Here is a 22,064-nt window from a genome sequence, read left to right on the forward strand (position 1 = left end):
GAATAGAGTCCACCTTTCTGAGGCCTTACAGACAATCATGTTTATCATAAATAGTTTTATTTTTGAAAAGATACAGACAATATGTTCCAAGATATGATCAAAAGTTCCAAGAATATTCCGATGAAAGCTGCATGTTCTCGAAAATACTTAGTAAATGTAACCCAAATTTTCTGATGAAAGAAATTATCGGTATTTGTGTAACACCCGACTTGCACGATATCGTGAATCACTTCTGATAGGTTATCCATTCGTTTAGTACTCCAGCTCAAACGCGCATAACTCTAAAGTTCTTTATGATTGTGTGACCAAAACGATAAGTTCACTTTGGTGAAACATGTAGCCAAATAAATTCTTATAATCCTTTCGACACACACTGCTATATACTACAAACCAGGATATTACAATCACCCCTCCTCACATAACGGGAAGTCTTGTTTCGCTCTAGAATCGTTACCCATGTTAGTATAAGCCCACACATAAATCCACACTCAACTGGGTTCGGCTCTGATATCACTTATAATGCCCGACCGCCCTCACCGACAGTCGATGTGGTTAGTTTTGGAGGCTCCAAATACTTGTTTATTGACCATATAATCACTACATGACTTTTTATGTATTTTGGCCTCACTCATACAAAATTTTTAATCACGGTCACTATCCTTCTACTCAGTAGCGGCCCTGACCTATAAGGGACTACAAGCTAATTAAAATAAAAGGGCCGCTAGAGGCCAACATTGGCTATCAAACTCAGGTTGCGGAGTATATTAACACATAACTTAAGCCACTATACTAAAGCATCTTTTGGAAAAAACAGCTTAAATAAAAATATATATTTTAGGGCCCGAAGCCCATGCTTCTATAGCTTCCCCTCAGGGCCGGGCCTGCTTCTACTTCCACTTCTTTAGCTCAAACACGCTTAATTCTAGAGTTCTTTCTAGAAGTGTGACGAAAAAATAAATGCATATTCAACAAAAATAGTCAAATCAGTTTTTATAAGCATTTCAATATACACTACTATATACCAAAAATCGGGATACGACAATTTTTTCATTGGAATATATAGTGTTTCCTTGTAGTGTAAGCATATCGGTTTAGCAATCTATTGAACTAACCCGCGAGAAAGTACTAATCATCATCGGTAAGAGTTTAAGTAATCAATATAAGTGTAGACCAACATAGCTCACAAGTTTGTGCATAGAGCTGCTAAAATAGATTCGGTGGTTGCTCAGCCCCAAGTATTGGTGGTATTGCGACTCTTTACACTTCACAGAATTCTGTCAGCTGCGACATATAAGTACTATTTATTGAAACTTTACTAAACCGCCCTCAGGCCGAAGTCTCTTTATTATTACAATCCTTTTTTGGCCTAGAATATACGGACAGGTATTTTCCAGGTATATATTAATACGTAATAGTAAACACACTACAATACAATTTTTAACAAATACGTTACTACTAGCACTATTCGCGCTTCAGAGTAACGATGCTTAGATAGTGGTTGCTGTCATATAGGTTTTGCGATACACGGCTGCGTATGCTGGAAACAACATCTGGCTAACCCCTTCCGCCTTGAGATGAGGAACCAACATCTTCATAGACAACTAAAATAAGAGAAAAAAGGAAAAATCAATGTCAAATTATTATGTGTAAAACTAATTAAAATATACCAACTCACAACTTTACGTCGGAAAACAACTTATAAAAATGTTATATAGTTTTTTTTTCAAAAAAAAAAAAAAAAAAAAAAAAAAAAAAAAAAAATTTTTCAAAAAAAAAAAATGTTATATAGGAAATAAACGATGACTTGCACCCAAAAAAAGGTCAAACTGCAAAGGTAAACTAAAAAGATTGATGGAAACTTCGGTAAAAACCCATTTCTACAAAAATATGCAATATATATATAAGTAAAGATATAATGACTTACACCAAGAAGTCTGAGGCTATGCCAAATGCCAAGAGGGGAGGGAAATGGAGAGAGCAGTTGAACAGTGGCGGACAGAGTAACAACGAATAGATGAAAGATGAGAGAAAGCGGACGAGGGTTCATGCCGCCCAGTAGAGCCATCAATCCAGACGCGCCAAATCCGCCACTAGAGAGGTAATCATAACAGCCTTGTCGCATTGCCTCTTTTGCTTTGTCGGTCGATGCAATTAGTACTTGAGAAAATGCAGTCCCTAGTGTGTTCACCGTCGCTGACATTGGCTTCACCATACAAAATCATGTGTAATATATATTTTCAATATTTGTTGAGGTTGTTATAAATAGAGTTAAGATTAGTGCGTGGCCTATGCTAACCTTTCTGATAACATAAAAGGACTTGATAACTTCTGAGACTTTGTTTGTATCACCGAGGTAATCCAATGGCTGGAGAAGGCAACGTAGGATGAGAATGTCAGACAGTAAAACCATCATTCCAGACGCGATTGATGGATGACGCATGTTGAATGCATCTCCCAGCACAATCGCACCTTTCTTATCGCTCAAAGTAGCTGCCATGCGCTTTGTTGGCATCACTTTTATTTGTGCTCCCTCGTCGATCCCTTTCAAAAATATTTTGCGGAGTTTTGGAGGTACCTGATAAATAGTACGTGTTAAGAGAGATGTTACTACATATTCTGGAGCCATGGGCCCATGCATGTACCGCTTTTAAATATCAGATTGTGAGTATATATGGCATATCTACATAACAGTACATGAAGTTAGTTGATATATTTTGTTCTTTTAAAACGAGCAGATATTAATCATCAGCCTGATGCATACCTGAGGAGCCATAGTGTTTCTCAAAAAGTTGGTCATGTCACCATTAGCAATAGAAGGAATTTGTCCGGGGAAAAGCTCCACACCACAACGAACCTCAGTGCTGCTTAGTTGATACATCATGGTGAAGGACGGTTTAGCCATTACCAAGTGTAAGTATTCAGGTTCTTCGAGCTGACAGTTCTTTGATATGTAACCAACTTGGTACGACATAACCTCCGCCTATAATTAAAAATAAATTAAATTAAATTAGTAGTGATGCTTATGAACTAGCTGGATATAAATCAAAGTGAATAACATGATCAGTTCTATGCGATTAACTTTTTAGCATAAGATTGAAGTTAGTCGGTTTAAAGTCAAACACTCACATCATTATTGTTAAGAGACCGACGAAGGTTCGAGAAGCAACCGTCGCATACCACAGTGAGAGGTGCAAAGGCCGTCGTTTCTTCGCCAGAACTGTTCTTGTATGTCACTCCTTTGATCACTCCTTTTTCTTCTATCAAAGATTTTACCGTTCCTTCTTCCAGCCGCACACTGCCAATCAATGTTTGGTGAATAAATCAATGTTATAAGGAAGAACATTGCTATTGAAAAGTATAGTAATATATAGATCTACCATGAACTGACTAGTAATACGTTATTCTGAAGGCAATAGCCATAAGTAGTCAATTTCTTCCGCCCAAAAACAAATTTAGCACTATTAAATTATGTCTTGTAAATTTGTTGGGCCAAACTCAGCCCTCAAAAACTGACTATATAGAATACATGCAAATTTCCTAAATACAAATTAAATAGCTATTGTTGTTATAGCATAGCGAGATAACAACCTTAATTTTGGTTCACCAAGATAATGAATCAAAATATCACAAACAAATTAGTTTGTTTCTCGCGAATTTTAATTTCATAGAACAAACATTTGGAAACGTTTATTAGTAACTTTCTCAGGATTATTAGCATGGGAAAGGATTATGATTCGGTTTTATATATATTCGAGGATTAGATCAGTTACAATTCAATACTTATTTGGGTCTAGTTCTCACAAAATATTCATATGATCTCTTATCTCAAAATTATTAATGTATGGAACGGGTCATGTTTTTTTTTTTGAAACTTAAATGGGTCATGTTTCTTATACGATCGATTGAATTCAGTTACACTTTTGTAGTTTTCTATGTAATTTGTAACATAATACGTAGTAAAAGATTTGTGTATACAATTTCTAGCATCTAACTGTATACGCAGGACTCATAAACGAAGCCTAAACAGATATGTATTTTTACATAAAATATATATGTAAGGTTAATATATATATATACATTAGTTATATAAAGCTAACATAAAATATACTTGAAATATAATTTATATGTATAAAATATATTTTAACGTATATAGATAGTTTTGAATTATAAATAATTTAAAACATCGTAATTATATAAAGATGATAAATTTTAAATTTTAAATTATTTTGCAAACAATTAAACTAATAACTATAATCATATAAATATATTAAGTAATAATTAATATAAACAATAACATTAATAAAATATATAATAATATTAATAATTTAGGTTTTCTGAATATTAGTGCTTATAAAATCCGTCTTGATGAACACCTAACCGCATAATGTCTACGTTATTATACAGTCGAACTATATAAATCTGGATAAAGAATTATACAAATGAAAATGGTACGGTGGACTACCCCATCCCAGAGCACCTAAACACCGCCTAGTACGTCTATACCCAATTTTAAGAGACTGCCATAAAGAGATACGTACTTGGGGAGAGAAGAGGCCTTTTGGCGCAGTCGCTGGACAAAACGGCCATTGTGAAAAGTTCGACCAGTAGGTTCATAAGGAAAGTTGTTGTCCTCCACCGGAAAAGGTACGACGGCTTTTTTCCCGTCCTTATAAAGTGACAAGCATGTGGATTTCTGTGCATCGATTTCCTCCAAACAATCTATATATAGACGCAAAAATTTAATTAAGAAATTAAGAGACGATATGTCTTAATTTAAGCACATGTAGATGAAAGTGAAGCAGAGACAGACCTTGAAGGCCAAGCTTAGCTAGCATGAGTCGTCCTCCAGGTTGCATAAACTCACCCATCATTCTCACTGGTTCGCTCATGTCTCTCTCTATCACATGCACTCTGCGTCCGTCCTGACAAATCAATATATATATTCTTTTTTTCTTTTTTCTTTTTTGCTAACTTTCGAAATCAATATATATATTCCGACCGCAAATATATATACGGTGTAAGAAATTAATCAACTGTTCACGAACAAATAGAATAAGAAAATAATTAACGAAAGTGCGATGCCGATACAATACTTGGACGCTTAACTGTCACGCAGGGCCGTGCACAACATGTAACGGAAAAGGCTACCGCCTTAAGACCATGATTAACCCGAGGTTCTTAGAGTGGGGTTCTTAGCGGAAGTTAAGAAACTGTTTCTTAACTTTTAACTAAAAAAGCTAAGAACCGATTCTTAAAGTCCTTATTTAAGAACCGGTTCTTAGCTTTTTTAGTTAAAAATTAAGAAACAGTTTCTTAACTTCCGCTAAGAACCCTATCCTAAGAATCCCGGGTTAATGATGCTCTAGGCCCCCAATTTATATCGTATATTTTAGGGCCTCAACTTTGACTTTTTGTCGTTGTTTAATTAGTAAAACTTTGTATATAAATCTCTATTAGATTCAAATCTAAAGGGTAATTTATTATAGATTTGTTAGTGCTACTTAATTTATCACAAGTATTTGTGCTAGTTAATTTAATCTATAACATGCATGCCTTTATATATACCTAGGCATGGCACTGTTGTCACACCAATTTTAGTTACCTTAGCAAGAGCATAGGCGAGAGCTGAGCCGCCGACACCAGCTCCGACGATGATGACGTCTGGACCACCGTATCTTCTCTCCTGGCCTGCCGTCGTATCCGTCAGCTTTGTTGTCTTCTTCCTCCGGTTACTGACGTGGGATATTGCCCAAGTCACAACGACGGAGAGCAGCGTCGTCCATAAACAAACGTGCGTAAGATACATATCCATATCTATTAACTATTTCTTAATATGGGTTATGAGATGAGAGAACTCAGAACCAGAGTAACATATTTATAGCCGAGATTAGGGCTGGGCAAATAAACCGAAACCGTAAACCTGAACCAAACCGAACCCGATCCGATAAAAATGAATCCGAACCGATCCGAACTCAGCATAAATACCGAATGGATCTTGTTTTATGGTATTTTGGGTTATGGGTATTATCTGCACCGAACCCGAACCTAAATGGATACCCGATAGAACCCGAAACATTCAAAATTCCCAAAAAGAACTCGTTGTACCAAACATAATCTCAATTCCTAATATGTATTCCAAATATATTGAACATCTAAAATAATCTATACTATTAAAGCAGGATCCTATTGTCATAATTACCTTAGGGGCATGTTTCCTTCACTAACATTGCATGTTTCATTAAGGGCAATTAAGTAATATTAATAACAAATCTATATTGGGTCATTATTTTTGGATCCAGCCCAAATCAAATCTCTTTTGGGCCATTTGGGCCTATTAAAAAATCAGATTCAATTCTCACCCTTTTTTTTTCCTTTGGACCATTGAGTCCAAGTTCAAATAATTTTTTTTCAACTATTCTTAATTATTATTTTTTTCTTTTCTTAATATAATTTAAGCATTCATAAAAATAATTGAATTTTTTTATTGAAAAGTATAAATCTTTATTAAAAGTATATAATTTTTTAATTAAAATATTAACCCCATAATTCAATTAATTTATCAGAGTTATACCAACTTAATTCATTAAAAAAATAAAGTTTATTTTTTTTTAACATAAATAGTCATTTAAAATGAAATACGATAAATAAAGATAAAATTTTTAAGTCTTTTATAAAATAAAACACAAATATATGAAAATGTGACATTTACTAAATATTTGTCAATTGAAAAAAAAAATAATAATAAATCGTGACATTTACTAAATATTTGTCAATTGAAAAAAATAATAATAATAAATCCGCGCTTTGAAAGCGCGGGTCAAAATCTAGTTATCTATTATACGAAGATTGATAGTTGAAGGTAGCTGTTGAAGGTTGAAGTTTTTAAATTTTGGTTTTGTTTTCATTGAATAATGTTTTTCATTTCATGAGAACTTGGTTTTCGTTTTATATTTTTATTTATTTGGTTTTCTTTCGATCAATAACTATATTTACCTTTCATTTGATTTTGAATGATCACATTTGATGTTCTTTTTTTTTTTTCGAACTGGTTTTATTTATGTTTTGGTTACAAAATAGGTACAAATCATATATTTTAAAATCGAAGAACCGATTTTACTTATTTTTTTGTTACAAAATAGATATAAATCAGGTACATTTAAACCGAAGAACCGATTGGGACCCGAATCCGAAAGTACATCGAGTTGTATCGGTTCTTTGAAGATTTACTAACTCCGATCCGAACCCGATAGAATCCAAACCGGTCCCGAACCGAATTTTCATATAACCCGAACGGGCTGATTTTGATAAACCCGAAAAAACGAAATCCGATTAGACTAAACCGAAATCCGATTGGGACCCTGAATGTCCATGCCTAGTCAAGATGGTGGACGTGGCATCACCATATGCTAGATTACAATGATTATAAAGATCAATAAAATTGTTATTTTTGTTGTCCATATGACATTGACTAGAGACGTCGTTTTTCTTTGACATCAAAACTAGAAACGTCAGTATCATCTCTAACTTGTTTAAGTTGATATTGTCTTTTACCACAAAATAAAAAGTTGACAATTGTCGATTTCTCAAGAAACTTGATCATATTATCCCCTGTTCAGGGAACGTGCTAGGCGCTAGTCGAGCAGTCGAGTTGGGCCTAGCGCCTAAAGAGAAAATCGGAGATTAATCAGAAATTATGCAGGGCGGAATTTTTAGATGGTTTACTATGTTATAAAACATGTTAATCTTTAATTGTGTATAACATTAATACATTTTCATGTTTAAAATTGTATAAACACACACAAATAGAATATATAAACTTAATATAGTGTAATTTTCATTAAAATTATGAATATAAATGATATTTATAAAATTTTAGATCAAATAAACAAATAAAAATATTATTTAAAATAAAATAAAAAAAATAATAAAATAAAAAAAATAGATTAGGTGGCCGCCTAGGCGGCTAGACGGTCTAGGCGAAAAAAATCGGATATCCGATTTTTTAAACCGATTTGGCATAAATAGAAGCAGAAGAGTGACGCTTAGCGCCTAGACGGCCGCCCTGCCTAGGCGGCTAGGCGGTCGATTTTTAGAACATGGATATTATCCAACTTTAATAAATATTTTTGTGTACTAGTCGGAACAAGCAAAGAAAAAAGGAACCATACTATTGACAATTGTGAAAGTATTGAATGATGTAGTATATAATTTAATTAACGTCAATCGACGTTTTTGATAGTCATAGTACGTACCGTATTAAACTGGTTGTTTAGGTCAACTTTCTTATCTATATCATTAAAAGAAAAGTACCCATTTAAAAATATTCTTACTTCATTAATTAATCTCTTTTTTTTCTGCTTGTCTTTTTCAGTTGCATTTATGAAATATCCTAAAACGAATAAAACTGCCTAATTTATTAGTTGTCTTTTCAGTTACATTAATGAAATATGCTTAAATAAATTTAAACTTCTTATTTTATTGTTTTTCTTTTTCAGTTACCTTAATGAAATATCTTTAAATAAATTTAGACATAATGTCATTTAATCAACCAAAAAAACTCATGAGTTATCCTTACGTGCGTAATTTTAAAAATGTTACCTAAAATATGCAGCACTAATATATGACATGCATCAATAAAACTAGAATTTGGCTCACACAATCGTACGGGTATTATTTTCAGTTGATTAAATTTAAAAATAATTATTTATTCAAAAAATATTTAAGAATGGCCATGTTTTTAAAAATTATATGGTATTATTTGCTCATAACTCATTTGTCATTTGATAAATTGTTAGAAAGAAAATTTTAGCATAATATAACTTAGTTGTCATTTGCTAAATTTATGGTTTTTATTTATATTTTTTATTATTTAATTATAATATTTTAATTTTATATTTGAAAGATAAATGAATTTTCTTTCAAACAATATTTTTATAAATATATATTTTTTAAAATAATCAATTAAAATTGTTATTATCATTGAATATAATTATTTTTGACATAATTTGAGTTTTCGTTTACATCAAAACTTATCATATTTTAGAATAATTTTAATTTAAAATGTAATTTTCATATTTTTCAAACAAATTCTAAAAATACTTTTTAAAATATTTTGTTATAATTGTTAAAAAAATATAGAGTTGCATTTCAAATAAAAAGGTAAAGATATTAAAAATATTCTAATTAAAATATGTAAAATTTAATATAGTTTTAAGGAAATGGTCAAAATAAAAAAAATTACACATAAAATAATCTTGATTTTTGTTAACTAGGCGGATCATTATTTATATGATATCGCACACAAAAGAAAAATTACTGTTTTTAAAATTATCTAATTAACTCTATAATCATTTTTTATATTTTTTATATGATATCACACATTCGTAAAAAAAATAGATAGTTTAAGATGCAAAAAAAAAATATTTACTTAATGAATATAATATGAACGAATATTTCAAATACATAATTTAATAAAATAAATAATTAAAAACTGAAAATTCATATCCGCGCTGGCGCGCGGATCAACTTTCATATTTACAATTAAAAGATATTCGTGTAGTTGGGGTTTGTTTTCTTTGCTAGGGTTATAATTAGGGTTGACGAATGTTCCAAAATTCAAATTTGGATTTTCAAAGTTACGAAATGGTTTTCAAAACCAAATAAATATTGGTCAGTCAACCATTGGGTTTGGTTTTCCAAAAACATAGTTAAGATAATACAATGTTCAACATGCTTTAGGTGATGATTTCTTGTAGTTTTTGAAATAGTCTTTTTATTTTTGTTTTTCCAAGAACCATTTATCATCCATTCAAGATTTAGATTTTGGTTTTTGTTTTGGGCACCAAATACTCATTTTTAAGTTTTTGTCACATAAATAGTCCTAAGAAGGAAAATAACCAAAATAGTTTCTTCTTATTTTAAAAATTTTAATTTTAATTTTTTTATTTTTTAAAATTTGAAACTCTATCCTCAAAATCTCACTGCTTAACTCTAAACCCTAAATATAGATTAGTTAACTTTATGTTATAAATGTATTTTTACGCTTTAATAAAACTTCTTCTGGTCATTTTTCTATTTGAAAACTATTTTTGTGACAAAAACTTAAAAATGATTATCACAGGAAATTTCTCTTTTGTTTTTGTAAAACTATTTGATTTGCCAATCAAGATTTTTTAAACAACTTATGAAGAAAAACCAAAAACCAATTTTTGTGAATTTAAAAAAATACGAATTTGGTATTGAGTGTTTGAACTAGTCTAATTTTTTGGTTTTTAGATTTTTGTTTTTAGGTTTTAGATTTTAGTTTTTGGTTTTTAGATTTTGGTTTTTGGGTTTCTGCTTTTGGTTCTAGTTTTTAATTTTTAGATTTAGATTTTGGTTTTGTTGTAGTGTTTGTTTAAAAAAAAATAACTGATACTTTAAACAAAAATAGCAATAACCTATGTAGAAGTTCCCATTAAAATATATAAAAACATAGAAATTTTTATATAAACTAAAAAAAATACATTAACATGTTCTAAAAGTATTATATTTTTAAGTATTATATTAAATATTAAGTAAAAATATTTATAAATTATATATACTAAAATTTGACACAATTTGTAAATTTTGTTATATAAATTATTTTTATTTATAAAACTTAAACTTCTATTTTATTTTTAAATTTAATACAATATATTTAATAATAATTTCTATATTTTTATTAATTTAAGTTATTTTAAATGTATCTAATAGTTATTATAATTCTTCAATAGTTTGATTTATAGAAATTAATAAATAAATGTTTTTATAATTAATTAATATTATATATAAATATCTAAATTCATTTTACAGAAATGAAAAACAAACAATTATTTTAGATTATTTTTTAAATGATAGTTTATGTAAAAAAACTTCTATGAAAGTTTTATTTTTACCAAAATTTTATTTATTTTATTATAAATTAATTAAAATTTAATTTTTCGACAAAAAGAAATCATATTCGTGTTTCTTACTAAAACTAAAACCCCATAAAAGTTGGTGGTTTTTCTTCATAAATTAGTTAAAACTTTGAAAAACTAGTTTTCCTATATTTGAGGGAAACTATTTGTTAAAAATTTTGATTGGCAAATTAAATGGTTTCTAGAAAAAAAAAAATTAAAAGTTAAAACTTGACTGTAGAAAATTGGTTTCTTTTTGGAAAACCAAAAACGAAAATTGGTTTCATTTTGTAAAAAGTACTATATTTTAAATAATTAATAATCAAATAAATAATATTTTCATAAAGATAAAAATACCTATACAAGTTTTTGTTCATAAAATATCATTTTAACAATAATGTGAAAACATTATTTGTGCTTCTTCATATGTGTAAAATAAAATAATATTTATATATAAATTTATAAATATTTTATAATTTAAAATATTTTTAAATGTTTTATAATTTATAGATATTTTATAATTTATATATTTGTATACTATAAGTTTCTTAAAAATATAATAATTAAAAATATCTTAATGTATTTTTTTTTTTAAAAATCACTATATTTTGATAAATTTAATGGTAATTTCTAAATATTTTATTGCTATTTTTGTTGTATTTCTTTTACAAAATGTATTAGTTCCTTTTTAAAACTAAAAAACGAAAAAACCAAAACTCAAAAATCAAAATCTGAAAACTAAAAACTAAAAACTAAAACAAAAAGCTGAAAAATCAAAAATAAAAATATGAAAACCAAAAACTAAAATCTTAAATCCAAAACCAAATTTTTTTTTTCTCACAAACAAGCATCCCTTCATTCAACTAGTTATGTGGGAGAATTAAATCAGCCACATTCATTCTTTCATTCTAAAGCCAAAATTTAAAAACCAAAAACTAGTTCAAACAATGAACACCTTAATTTCACAATAATAAATGTAGATAATACGAAAACTATGTATTAAATATTAACTGTGGAAAATGATTTGTTTTTTAAATGAGACTAGAGATTTTACCGCGCTACGCGCGCGGTTTGGTTGTTTATAAAACTTATTATTTCTTTAATTGTAAATTTAAACATCAAGATTTAATTAACATTTATTTATTTTGATATAATTTTAACAAAGTAGAATGAATGTTTTGAAAGATTATAAACTTTTGTTTAAAATATCATTAATTTTTATTTTAATATATATTTTAGATGTAAACATAGTTAAATTTTATATTAATATTGTAGGAATCATTTTTTAACATTTTATATTATTTTTATGTATCATATATCTGTTTATACATCATCTGATTTTAATTTTAAACTATTATTTGAAGGATAGGTAAATAACCTTCATTTCATATACATACACACACACACACATATATATATTCTTAAATATGTAATCATTTTTGAAACTATAGTTTACTTTCAATACTAAATTTTGTTTGGTATTTATTATTTTGAAAATAAATATTTATTGTATGAAATGTGATATGTGTAGGAGATTTCAATATGTAAACAATTCCATATTTAATACTATATAAAAGTACTCTGGATAGATACATGCATTTCACATATGCAGATATATTAGTCATTGGTATTGCGTCGAAATATATAACCTCGTAATATTGTTTGTATGTTAGAGTAGAAACATACTTCCATTATTATTTTAAACTTTTAAGTTAATTATTAAACAACTCAAGATGGAGTTGGAATAGCAGAAATCAAATTAGAAGTTTTCTAAAATTTGCATAACGTTCTGAAAATGCATTGATTGGTGATGCTTTAACTTAAACTAATCTTTACACAAACGTTTTGGTACAATATTACAATAACATAATCATATATAATCATATATAATCATATATATATATATAGACTGGAGGTAATAGTTTTAAAAAGTTATTTGTAATGCGTTTTACTGAGCGTAATCAAAAGCGACAAACATATTTTAATCTTTTTAGTTTAATAGTATATGATAATCTGTTTCAATAGTACACCTCGCAAGCTACAAAGTTTCATTAATTATTTTATTTAGTGTATACAAAGTTTCTAAGTTTTGACAGAATTTTGGACATAAATGCTAATTTATTTTGATAGAAATTTATAATACATTTAGAGAAGAAATCAAAATTCTTTTTGAGATAATTTTTAGTTAAATACTTTACTGAATTTTAGTTTTAAATTTATAAATATGATTCTTTAAAACTTTGAACGAATTTAAGATAATATTTTCATTCAGATAGTTAACGTTTTATGTTGTTTATCTGAAAATTATTATATGAAATACATTCTAAGAATGCTAAAATTAGCTTAAATAGTAGAGATTTTTATGCGCTACAACTAACTTATATATTTTAATTTGTTGCAAATATATTATATATGTTCTTTTTTTTTTTAATTTAATGTTCCTCTTTGTTTCTCTTTTCTGTAACATTAACTTAATAATTTATTATATTCATAAGTGTTTTTGCATGTAAATGTTAATTAGTTTATTAATATTGAGAGTGTAATGTTACTACATGTAGGCATGTTTTTTTGGGGAAATTACATGTTTACCACTTTCATGTTATCACTTTTCATTTTTACCACCACTAAATGAACATTTTCAAAAATACCTTCTTCACTAAGTGGCAAAAGACTCTTATATCTATGTTCTTTATATATATAATATATAAATATTTAAATAAATAAAAATTTAAAAAAATAAAAAAATAATTTTTTTAATTTTCTTCTGAATTATACTATTTCGAAATTCAAACCCTAAACCCTGAAACTCAACTCTAAACCCTAAACCATCAATCCTAAATCCTATTTTTTTGAAATATGAACCCTAAACCGTAAACGATCAATCCTAAACCCTATTTTTTTTTAAATAAACCTTAAACCCCGAAACATCAACTCTAAACCCTAAACCCTAAACCTTCAATTCTAAACCCTAAAACATCAACTCTAAACCCTAAACCCTAAACTTCAACTCTGAACCCTAAACCTTGAACACTAAACCCTAAACTATCAACACTAAACCCTAAACCCTAAAAACTAACCTCTAAACCCTAAACCCTAAAAAGTTAACCCTAAACCCTAAAACATCAGCTCTAAACACTAAACCCTAAACCTTCAACTCTAATCCCTAAACCCTAAACCCTAAAACCCTAGAGTTGATGTTTTAGGGTTTAGATTTGAAGATTTAGGGTTTAGGGTTTACGTTTAGGGTTTAGAGTTGATGTATTAGGGTTTAGATTTGAAGGTTTAGGGTTTTAGGGTTTAGGGTTCGTATTTCAGAAAAAATATAAGGTTTAGGGTTTAGTGTTTACGTTTAGAGTTTAGAGTTGATGTTTTAGGATTTTGATTTGAAGGTTTAGGGTTTAGGGTTTAGAGTTGATGTTTCGGGGTTTAGAATTTAGAGTTGATGTTTCATGGTTTAGGATTTAGAATTGATGATTTAGGGTTTAGAGTTGATCATTTAGAGTTTAGATTTAGGGTTTAGGGTTTAAGTTTAGGGTTTAGAGTTGATGTTTTAGGGTTTAGATTTGAAGTTTTAGGGTTTAGGGTTAGAGTTGATGTTTCGGAGTTTAGGGTTTAGAGTTGATGTATTTCATGGTTTAGGGTTTAGAGTTGATGATTTAGGGTTTAGAGTTGATGTTTTATGTTTAGATTAATTAACCATTTTTTTTTTGTCAAAGGTAATCAAAAGGTTATAAATGTCTTTTACCCTTCATTAAAGATGAGGGTAAAAGTGGTTAGTGTAAACATGAAAAATGGTACTTTGAAAATGGTAATTTTGGCAATTTTCCTAACTTTTTTAAGTGTATTATATTTGGCCATAAAAGAAGAATAGTGCAACAAACATAATGAATGTTTTTCCAAAAAAAAAAAACATAACGAATGAGAGAAAGCTATCTCTAGATTCGATTTATATTTTAGTATATTCTTATAATGTTGATGTCCATTTAGTTATCATGTAGGATCGTTTAGTATTTTTTTTTACTTCTGATTTCATATTTTCTGATTTTTAATAATATCTGTGGATTTATCAAATTTGATTCAGAGATAAGTAAAATTTTTTTTCTCTCTGTTGGAAAAAAGCATTCTCTTGGGATCCTGTTGCAAATCACATTGTCTGTTTGCTACTTATAGAGTCAATAAATTCTAGTGTTTTTTTATAAATGTGTCTTGTATTTGGAGTAGTTTTTCAATTTTCCTGAAACTTGTTCAAGAAATTAGTTCACTTTGAAGCTGTGTATTTGAAGTAGCATTGTCTCTTTTCTAGATGACACTTTGCTATTATGTATATATCACAAACTGCATTTTTAGAAAGCAATGATGTTAGAAGCAACGTGTGTCTTAGACATTGTGCTCTAACTCCTTTATATTTTCGGAATCCTCTATGATTTGCTACATCTGGAACCACTTGCAGATTGTTATTTTCTGTGATGTGAGTAACATTTCCTTTGCTTTTTCAATAATCTTAACTTAAAGTTTTTACTATGCATAGTGAATTATTTGATTGTACGTGCAACCATCATCCTTAAAATGCTTTTCCAAGGTTCGTGAATTAGTAGAAAACACATTACACAGTAACTACGACAAATTGTTTCTGACTTTTCGAAACAGACTTGTATCTATTATTTACAACTAGTGGTATTCCGGCACTACGCGCCGGGTTTGTATATTTTATTGTCTAATGAGTTGAAAAATGTTTTTTATCCATTTAATAGTGGTTAATGACAGTACAAAAAGCAAATATGAAGATATTTAGAAAAATAAAGCAAATATGAAGATATTTAAAATTTATTTACTTTGTCCATCAGTTTTTGAACTTTTTTTTTAAATTAGCGAAAATTAAAATATATGCATAAAAAGAAACATGACACAACCAATATTTGATGAGGCTACACAAGAATTTATGAATATTATGCTCTTAAAATTGAATAGAGTTTTTTTTACAGTTATATTCAATTGTGCAAAATGTTTTTGGAATGATTATTATTTTAGCTTATTTCATGGGTGACATTTGTTGAAGATGTGAAAACACAGCAAGACTTGTCAAAAAGAAGTGAGAGGACATATCAAAATAGTAAGTGAAGCTAAATGTGATCACTACCTTGTTCATTGCAACCATAGTTGTGGTTGCACCTTTCATATCTGATGAGATTGAGATGCCTCACGGGTCTTCGGAAGATTTCCAAGGCCTTTCACTTTAATGGATTGACGTCCATTATTTCAAGCAAGTGACGATCTTTAGAAATTAAATGATACCTTTAAAATTTACTTTACATTTTTACCCTATAACATCTACTTTAAAATTGCATTCACCTTTGATACAAATTTAATTGAATTACTACATAACCAAGACGTTCTATTGTTCTAAATTGGTTTTCTTCATTTTGGATTTAAAATACAGAATAGAAAAATAACATATTAATTTTTTTTGGAACAAAAATGACATATTAATTATAATTTAGACATTTCTAATAAATTCACATTTATGTTGTAGTTTTGTTGTTGAAGGCATATATGAGAAAAGCAAACTTTTAGTTAGTTTTTGCGTTCCACTACGTTAACAACCGGGACACGAATTTTGCATGTGTTACTTCAGTAAACAGCAACTGATTTTGCTTTACAGAGCAGTGGTGTATTATGTTTGACTCAAACCTAGTATGAATCAGTCTGAAAACAATTTTGCATTGTCCGAACCGAACCAGATACAATTTCATTGATGGCTGATGGGACACAAGGTTGAATGACATATTAACAACAGCGCAAAAAATGTTTGTTGCCATTTTGGCTCCTGACGTTTTAAGCTCACTGAATAGAGAGTTGAGCTTTTTCCTCAGTTCATCCTTATAAACCAGAAAACCATATAAAATACAAAACAAACAGGAGTCAGGTCATTTTCTTCCAAAGAAATTCATCAAACATCTGATAATCCTTGATGATCCACTCAACCCCATGTAACTGAACAATTGATTAATAGAGACAATGTGAAGAGGGTATAGCAGCATTTGTGTATAAAGTGAAATCTCTGCATTTCATGGAATTTTGTTGAAATGAATGGGGAAGGAAAGAAATGGAGATAAGAATGATTTATTTACCTAATTCTGCAGTGTAAAAAAAAAAACCAAGAAGTTTAATTCTTCTATATGTCTACCCTTCTTGCGATCTCTATCAACTCTCTTGTCTCTTTGCTCCCGGATACTTCTATGCATATCCCTCTCTATCTCTAGATCGTGAACGATAGTGCGACCTCGGCGGCTTAGATCATCGACCATCCTCGTCTTCGTCTCTTCTATGCCTTGAGTTTCTAGTCTCTTTTACTTCAGATTTGGGTTTCTCATCACCACCATCTTCGACTTTGTTTTCTTGGTTGATCATACTCACTAAAGTTCATTCGTATACATAACTTCAACAGTCACTCGGTGTACAAAACTTAAGAAGAAAATTAGCATAAGGACAACCACAAACACAACATCACTCTCATACGGCAAGCATCGTCCTTGGAACTTTTCCAAATAAAGAATCAACCAGCCCCATGACACATAAACATAAATTCTTTCGGAAATGTCTGCGATAGTGTTTAATACAACATATTAGGATGGTTCGATCTGAATCAAAATATAAAGCACATGGGTCAGTCTATGGACTCTTTAAGGGTATAACATTACATACTTGTCAACTGATTACTTTCTAGGCTAGACATAACATTCACCTTGCTATGAGAACCTCGACTATGATCAAATTAAATCAGAGAGAACACAGAAAACAGTTCTGAGAGATGAAAAAAGAGACAAGTAGATGCAAGCAGTCTTTTTGGTAATACATGATCACAACTTACTTGCCCAATGTATGTTTATCGAGATCCCTAGTTGATATCATGACCCCTGCGGCAAAAGAAAATAGTTCTAGACTTAACCATAGCTTATCACTAAACTGAAATCATAAAAGCCAAGTCAAACAAATATGTTAACAGCAGAGTTCTTGTTTTCTTAAAAAAATATATGAAAAAGGAATGAACAAATACTAATCAGGAAAAACATGAAAAGAGGAAGGCTAAGTAGGACTCACCCAAGTTAGGAGTAGACAAAACGCAACAGCGGCTAATTGATAGAGTTCATTTGTCTGATCGAAGAAGAAAAAGTGTTGGTTAATAATCTACAAACTAAATTTCAGTGGACAAAAGATATAAAAATCATGTACACGTGATGCTGACCATTAGCTTCAGTAACCAAGGAATACAGCCGCCCTTTATAAAAAAAAGACATGATTAACATCGATACTTAGAATACACTTTTGGAGCAACTAATATTATCAGTCTTTCCTTACACTTTTGCCTTCAAGAACGCCAGAGTTTCCCCCTAAAATTGGAAGCAAATCAAACAGCAAACCCACATTAGAGTCCTAGAAATAGACGCTAAAATTGAAACTCAAAATCACTTGAAAAATAGAGCAATACTCTGACAATCAAACGTTACAAATCACTTTTCCAACAATGAGTTTTCGAAACAACTGATTCAGTAAAGATAACATACCTTCTAATCAACCAGAACCATAAGCTCTCTCCAACTTTCTGCGTCCCAAAAACTGAGGAGAAGGGCAACAACAAATTTCTTATACCGACCAGCCTTTAACTCAGACAGAAGCAGTTGAGGATTCACATTATTCATTGGAGATAGCATGACGATTAGTCGACCAGAGCCCTCCTTTTCAATCTTTATATATAAAAATGGCTTTTTCCTTTCTTATGACATGTGGAAAGGGGGGGTTTGTTGACATGTGTCCTCATGTTTTTTTTTTTTGTATTTAAATTCTTTTTCTTTTAAATTATTGCAATTTTCTCCATCAATTTCTAATTGTGTATTATCTAATCCTTCTCACACTTATTGGTCTCTAAAATTCAAGAAATAAATAAAATAATATAAATATATTTTAAATATTTAATTTATTCACACCTAAAAATAGCAAGACTTTTCATCATTTTATTATTTTTACTAATTTTTATTATTTCATTTACAAATTATATTAATTTCAATATTAGTATCATAAGATAATCAAATTAAGAATAAGAAACTAGACAACCAGCACATAAACTAAAAAAGCGGGCCAAAGGAAGAATAATAATCGAAAGGCCAAAGCCACCAAAAAGCAGGAAAATATATGCCTAAAACACCGGAATCACAACAAGTAGCTAAAAAGAAAGAAACACCTCACAGACTAAAAAAGAACATACGATACGGCATGCAACTGAAAAACCACAAAGCTCTGGGTAGAAGGGACCAAAGCTCCAAGAGACTAACTCCGCACACATATACTAAGGAAAACATAGAAAGAAAAGAAGCAACTTGAGAGAGGGAGAATGGAAGACAACCACCAAAAATCAGAGACTAAACTTGAGACCAGAAATAACCTTCCAAGCCCACATAGCATACACGAACGAAAACATTATCCAAATCTCGACTGGCAAACATGGTGAAAGGGAGAGCTACCAGAGATGCGATGAAAACTGCAAAGAGATGCAAGAATAGAGAGGGAAAGGGAGACAGAGCGAAATCAGAAAACTATGGAGCCGTCCTCGAGCTATATATGAAAGAGAGCATAGAAGTCAGAACACCAAAAACTGGATCTTGAAAACCAAAACGAGCAGAGACTATTGACGGTAAGCCAACGACGAGGAATACAAAATCAAAGACGAATAAACTCTGACCCAACCAAGGAGATGCAGTTCCTAACATCAGCTGAAATCTAAGGAAGAAGAGGAGCAATCAATATTGACTGGAACAGCCTACAATGCCGTGGGAAGCAACCGAACAACTGAAAACTCATAAACCCGTTCTGCAACAAATACCATATAATCTCATAGGTGAAGAAGACAAGAAGAACAAGAGAAAAATGTGAGTCTTTTTCCGGTGATGGTGAGAAGCACCGCACACCAGATTTGTAACGAAATACATAGACGGTGAGGGCTCAAGTTTAAAATATGGGGAGAGGGCAAAAAATATCTTAAAAATTATAATTTTCAAAAGTATGAAAAAAATATAATACAATTTTGACGATGAAACCGTTAATCTTAGAATCAACAAATGCGTAGATGCAAAGTTATTGAAATTCAATATTAGTTTACATTAGAGGCTCATTTGACTACTAACAAGTACTATATACACAACAACACATTATTCAAAAAAAAAAAACGCAAAATATATTAACTTATCACCTACTACATAACAAACTAAAAACATCAAATAATGATCTTAACAAATAAAAACGATAACATAATTACATTATCCAAAAAAAAAATCATGCTCTTAGCAATAATAAAACAATATTCCGCGCACACCCCCCTAATTCCATATATAGTGTACCTAAAATAATGAAAAAGGTAGGGACGTTGTAAGGATGACGATGCTGTGGATTTCTACGATTGAATGCCATCATTAACGTCTAACAATTAATCGCTGGGGAGGGAATGCTCTAATTTACTTCGTCTGTTACAAAGATCTTGTGGTAACATGGAATCTTGAAACGATAAAGGCAAAAATGAATCTAGAAGGATAACGATAGAGACAAGGTGAGGAAAAGTGGATTTGGGTTTCGTATAAGAGGCCTGAGGCCATAATATTAAAAATTACAAACACAGCCCATTAATTTTGCCGGAAAGCAACTTTAGAAGATTAAAAATATGATGACACGTGGCAGAAAAAACCTCATGCTTCTTGATGATGTGGAGGGCTGTGTACAGAGCACAACTCTACTTTATATATATATATAAGATATTTCAAACTTAATTTGGTTCGGGAACTGTACTATTAATGAAACATCGAGTTCTTGTTTATCAGTAAGAGCAGTGTCGTTCGCAGAATCGTGATAACATTCTTACAAAACACATCAATAAAACAAAGTCACAAGAATCAAAGTGTCAGGGACTCGGAAGAGTTCTACAGACATTCAAAACATTTGGGGCAAAGGTGGAGGAACAATTTGAGTAGGATGACCTCTTCCTTTGTCTTGTTAAGCTGCAGTAGCGCTTCTTGAGAGTCTATACAATGTCGGATTTTGTTGTAGGAGAGCCCTCAACTGCAAAAAAAATATCCGTCGAACATTAAACATACATAGAATTCAAAGGAAGTTAAGATTTTGTAAGTTACTTTACCTGGAAATTAGGGGACAATTTTAAATTTTGTGGTAGGAAACTTTTGAGGGCTTAGTAAACAGTTAAAAAAATATGATAGATATATATGTCATAGAATAACTTCAAAAGAAAAATCATAGAATCTAGGTCAGATTTGAGATACTAAAAACAAAGCGGTGACTATTCTACAATCCTAAAGTGATGCTAAATTTTTTCAGAACAGATGACCTGCCTCCTCAGCTCTCCTTCTGATTTGATTGGTGTAGCTCATCATCCTAACCTCAACACTCAATACATGAGAAGAGGAAAACATGAATTTGATACATGACTTAGATGTAGATCACGTCGACTGATAAACTGAAGAGAAGGAAACACTAACCGGATGTAATCCACAAACTGAATTTCTACACTTTCTCAATTTTCCTGTCAAGATCAAAACACTCAGAGTCACAGGTGTAAAATTCAGTGTACAACAGAAACAACCAGAAATTTATCGCAGCCAGGAACACACCGTCGCTGCCAGATAAATATCAAATCCAACTATGCCCTGAACCCAAGCAGATACAAAACAGAGTAAGAAGCTTATATTAATGGCTCTCAAAAAAAGTAAGAGTAACCCAAAACACAAGCATGTCAAATCTGCTAAGGATTTAAAAATACATAATTGATTGCAAAGAATGTTGAAGATACGACTTTTCCCGGATCTTTCCGCTAAACATCCAGCGAAAGACTCCTCCAGTGCCTTTATCTTCCCCAAAGACATAAGAGCTTCCATGAAAGAGTTTGACCAACAAATGTCAGATCAAAAAGAAGGTCACAAACTATACGATGTAACTAACTTTCCTTTTATCAAACTTCCACATTCACCAATATTTGACCTTCGTTGTTCCCAAGAATACAATAGATGTAGAGTTATGAGCAAATGGAAGAGACATCATGTAAAAGAGAGTCCAACGCTTCACGAAACATGCTTTCGCAATTTCAAATCC

General features: G+C 30.4%; 1 protein-coding gene and 1 long non-coding RNA gene across 3 annotated transcripts; both read right to left on the reverse strand.

Annotated features, from left to right (window-relative positions):
- Positions 1-1,263: 1,263 nt before the first annotated feature.
- Positions 1,264-5,859, reverse strand: LOC106392394 (squalene monooxygenase 1,1-like). The gene is made up of 8 exons (XM_013833207.3): positions 5,603-5,859; positions 4,811-4,922; positions 4,539-4,719; positions 3,127-3,295; positions 2,762-2,980; positions 2,297-2,575; positions 1,925-2,203; positions 1,264-1,601 (listed from the first exon to the last, which is right to left on the reverse strand). Exons 1-8 carry the CDS (start codon positions 5,810-5,812, stop codon positions 1,488-1,490), a joined length of 1,563 nt encoding a protein of 520 aa, XP_013688661.1. The 5' UTR covers positions 5,813-5,859; the 3' UTR covers positions 1,264-1,487.
- Positions 5,860-16,617: 10,758 nt separating this feature from the next.
- Positions 16,618-18,738, reverse strand: LOC106395270. Of its 2 annotated transcripts, XR_001279177.3 has the most exons (4): positions 18,482-18,738; positions 18,163-18,307; positions 18,018-18,071; positions 16,618-17,833 (listed from the first exon to the last, which is right to left on the reverse strand). It is a non-coding gene; the product is annotated as an uncharacterized LOC106395270 (long non-coding RNA). The 2 variants fall into 2 exon arrangements; XR_007322268.1 differs by having other exon boundaries at positions 18,163-18,738.
- Positions 18,739-22,064: the final 3,326 nt, after the last annotated feature.

This window comes from Brassica napus, chromosome C4 (assembly GCF_020379485.1).
Source record: "Brassica napus cultivar Da-Ae chromosome C4, Da-Ae, whole genome shotgun sequence".
NCBI lineage: Eukaryota > Viridiplantae > Streptophyta > Magnoliopsida > Brassicales > Brassicaceae > Brassica > Brassica napus.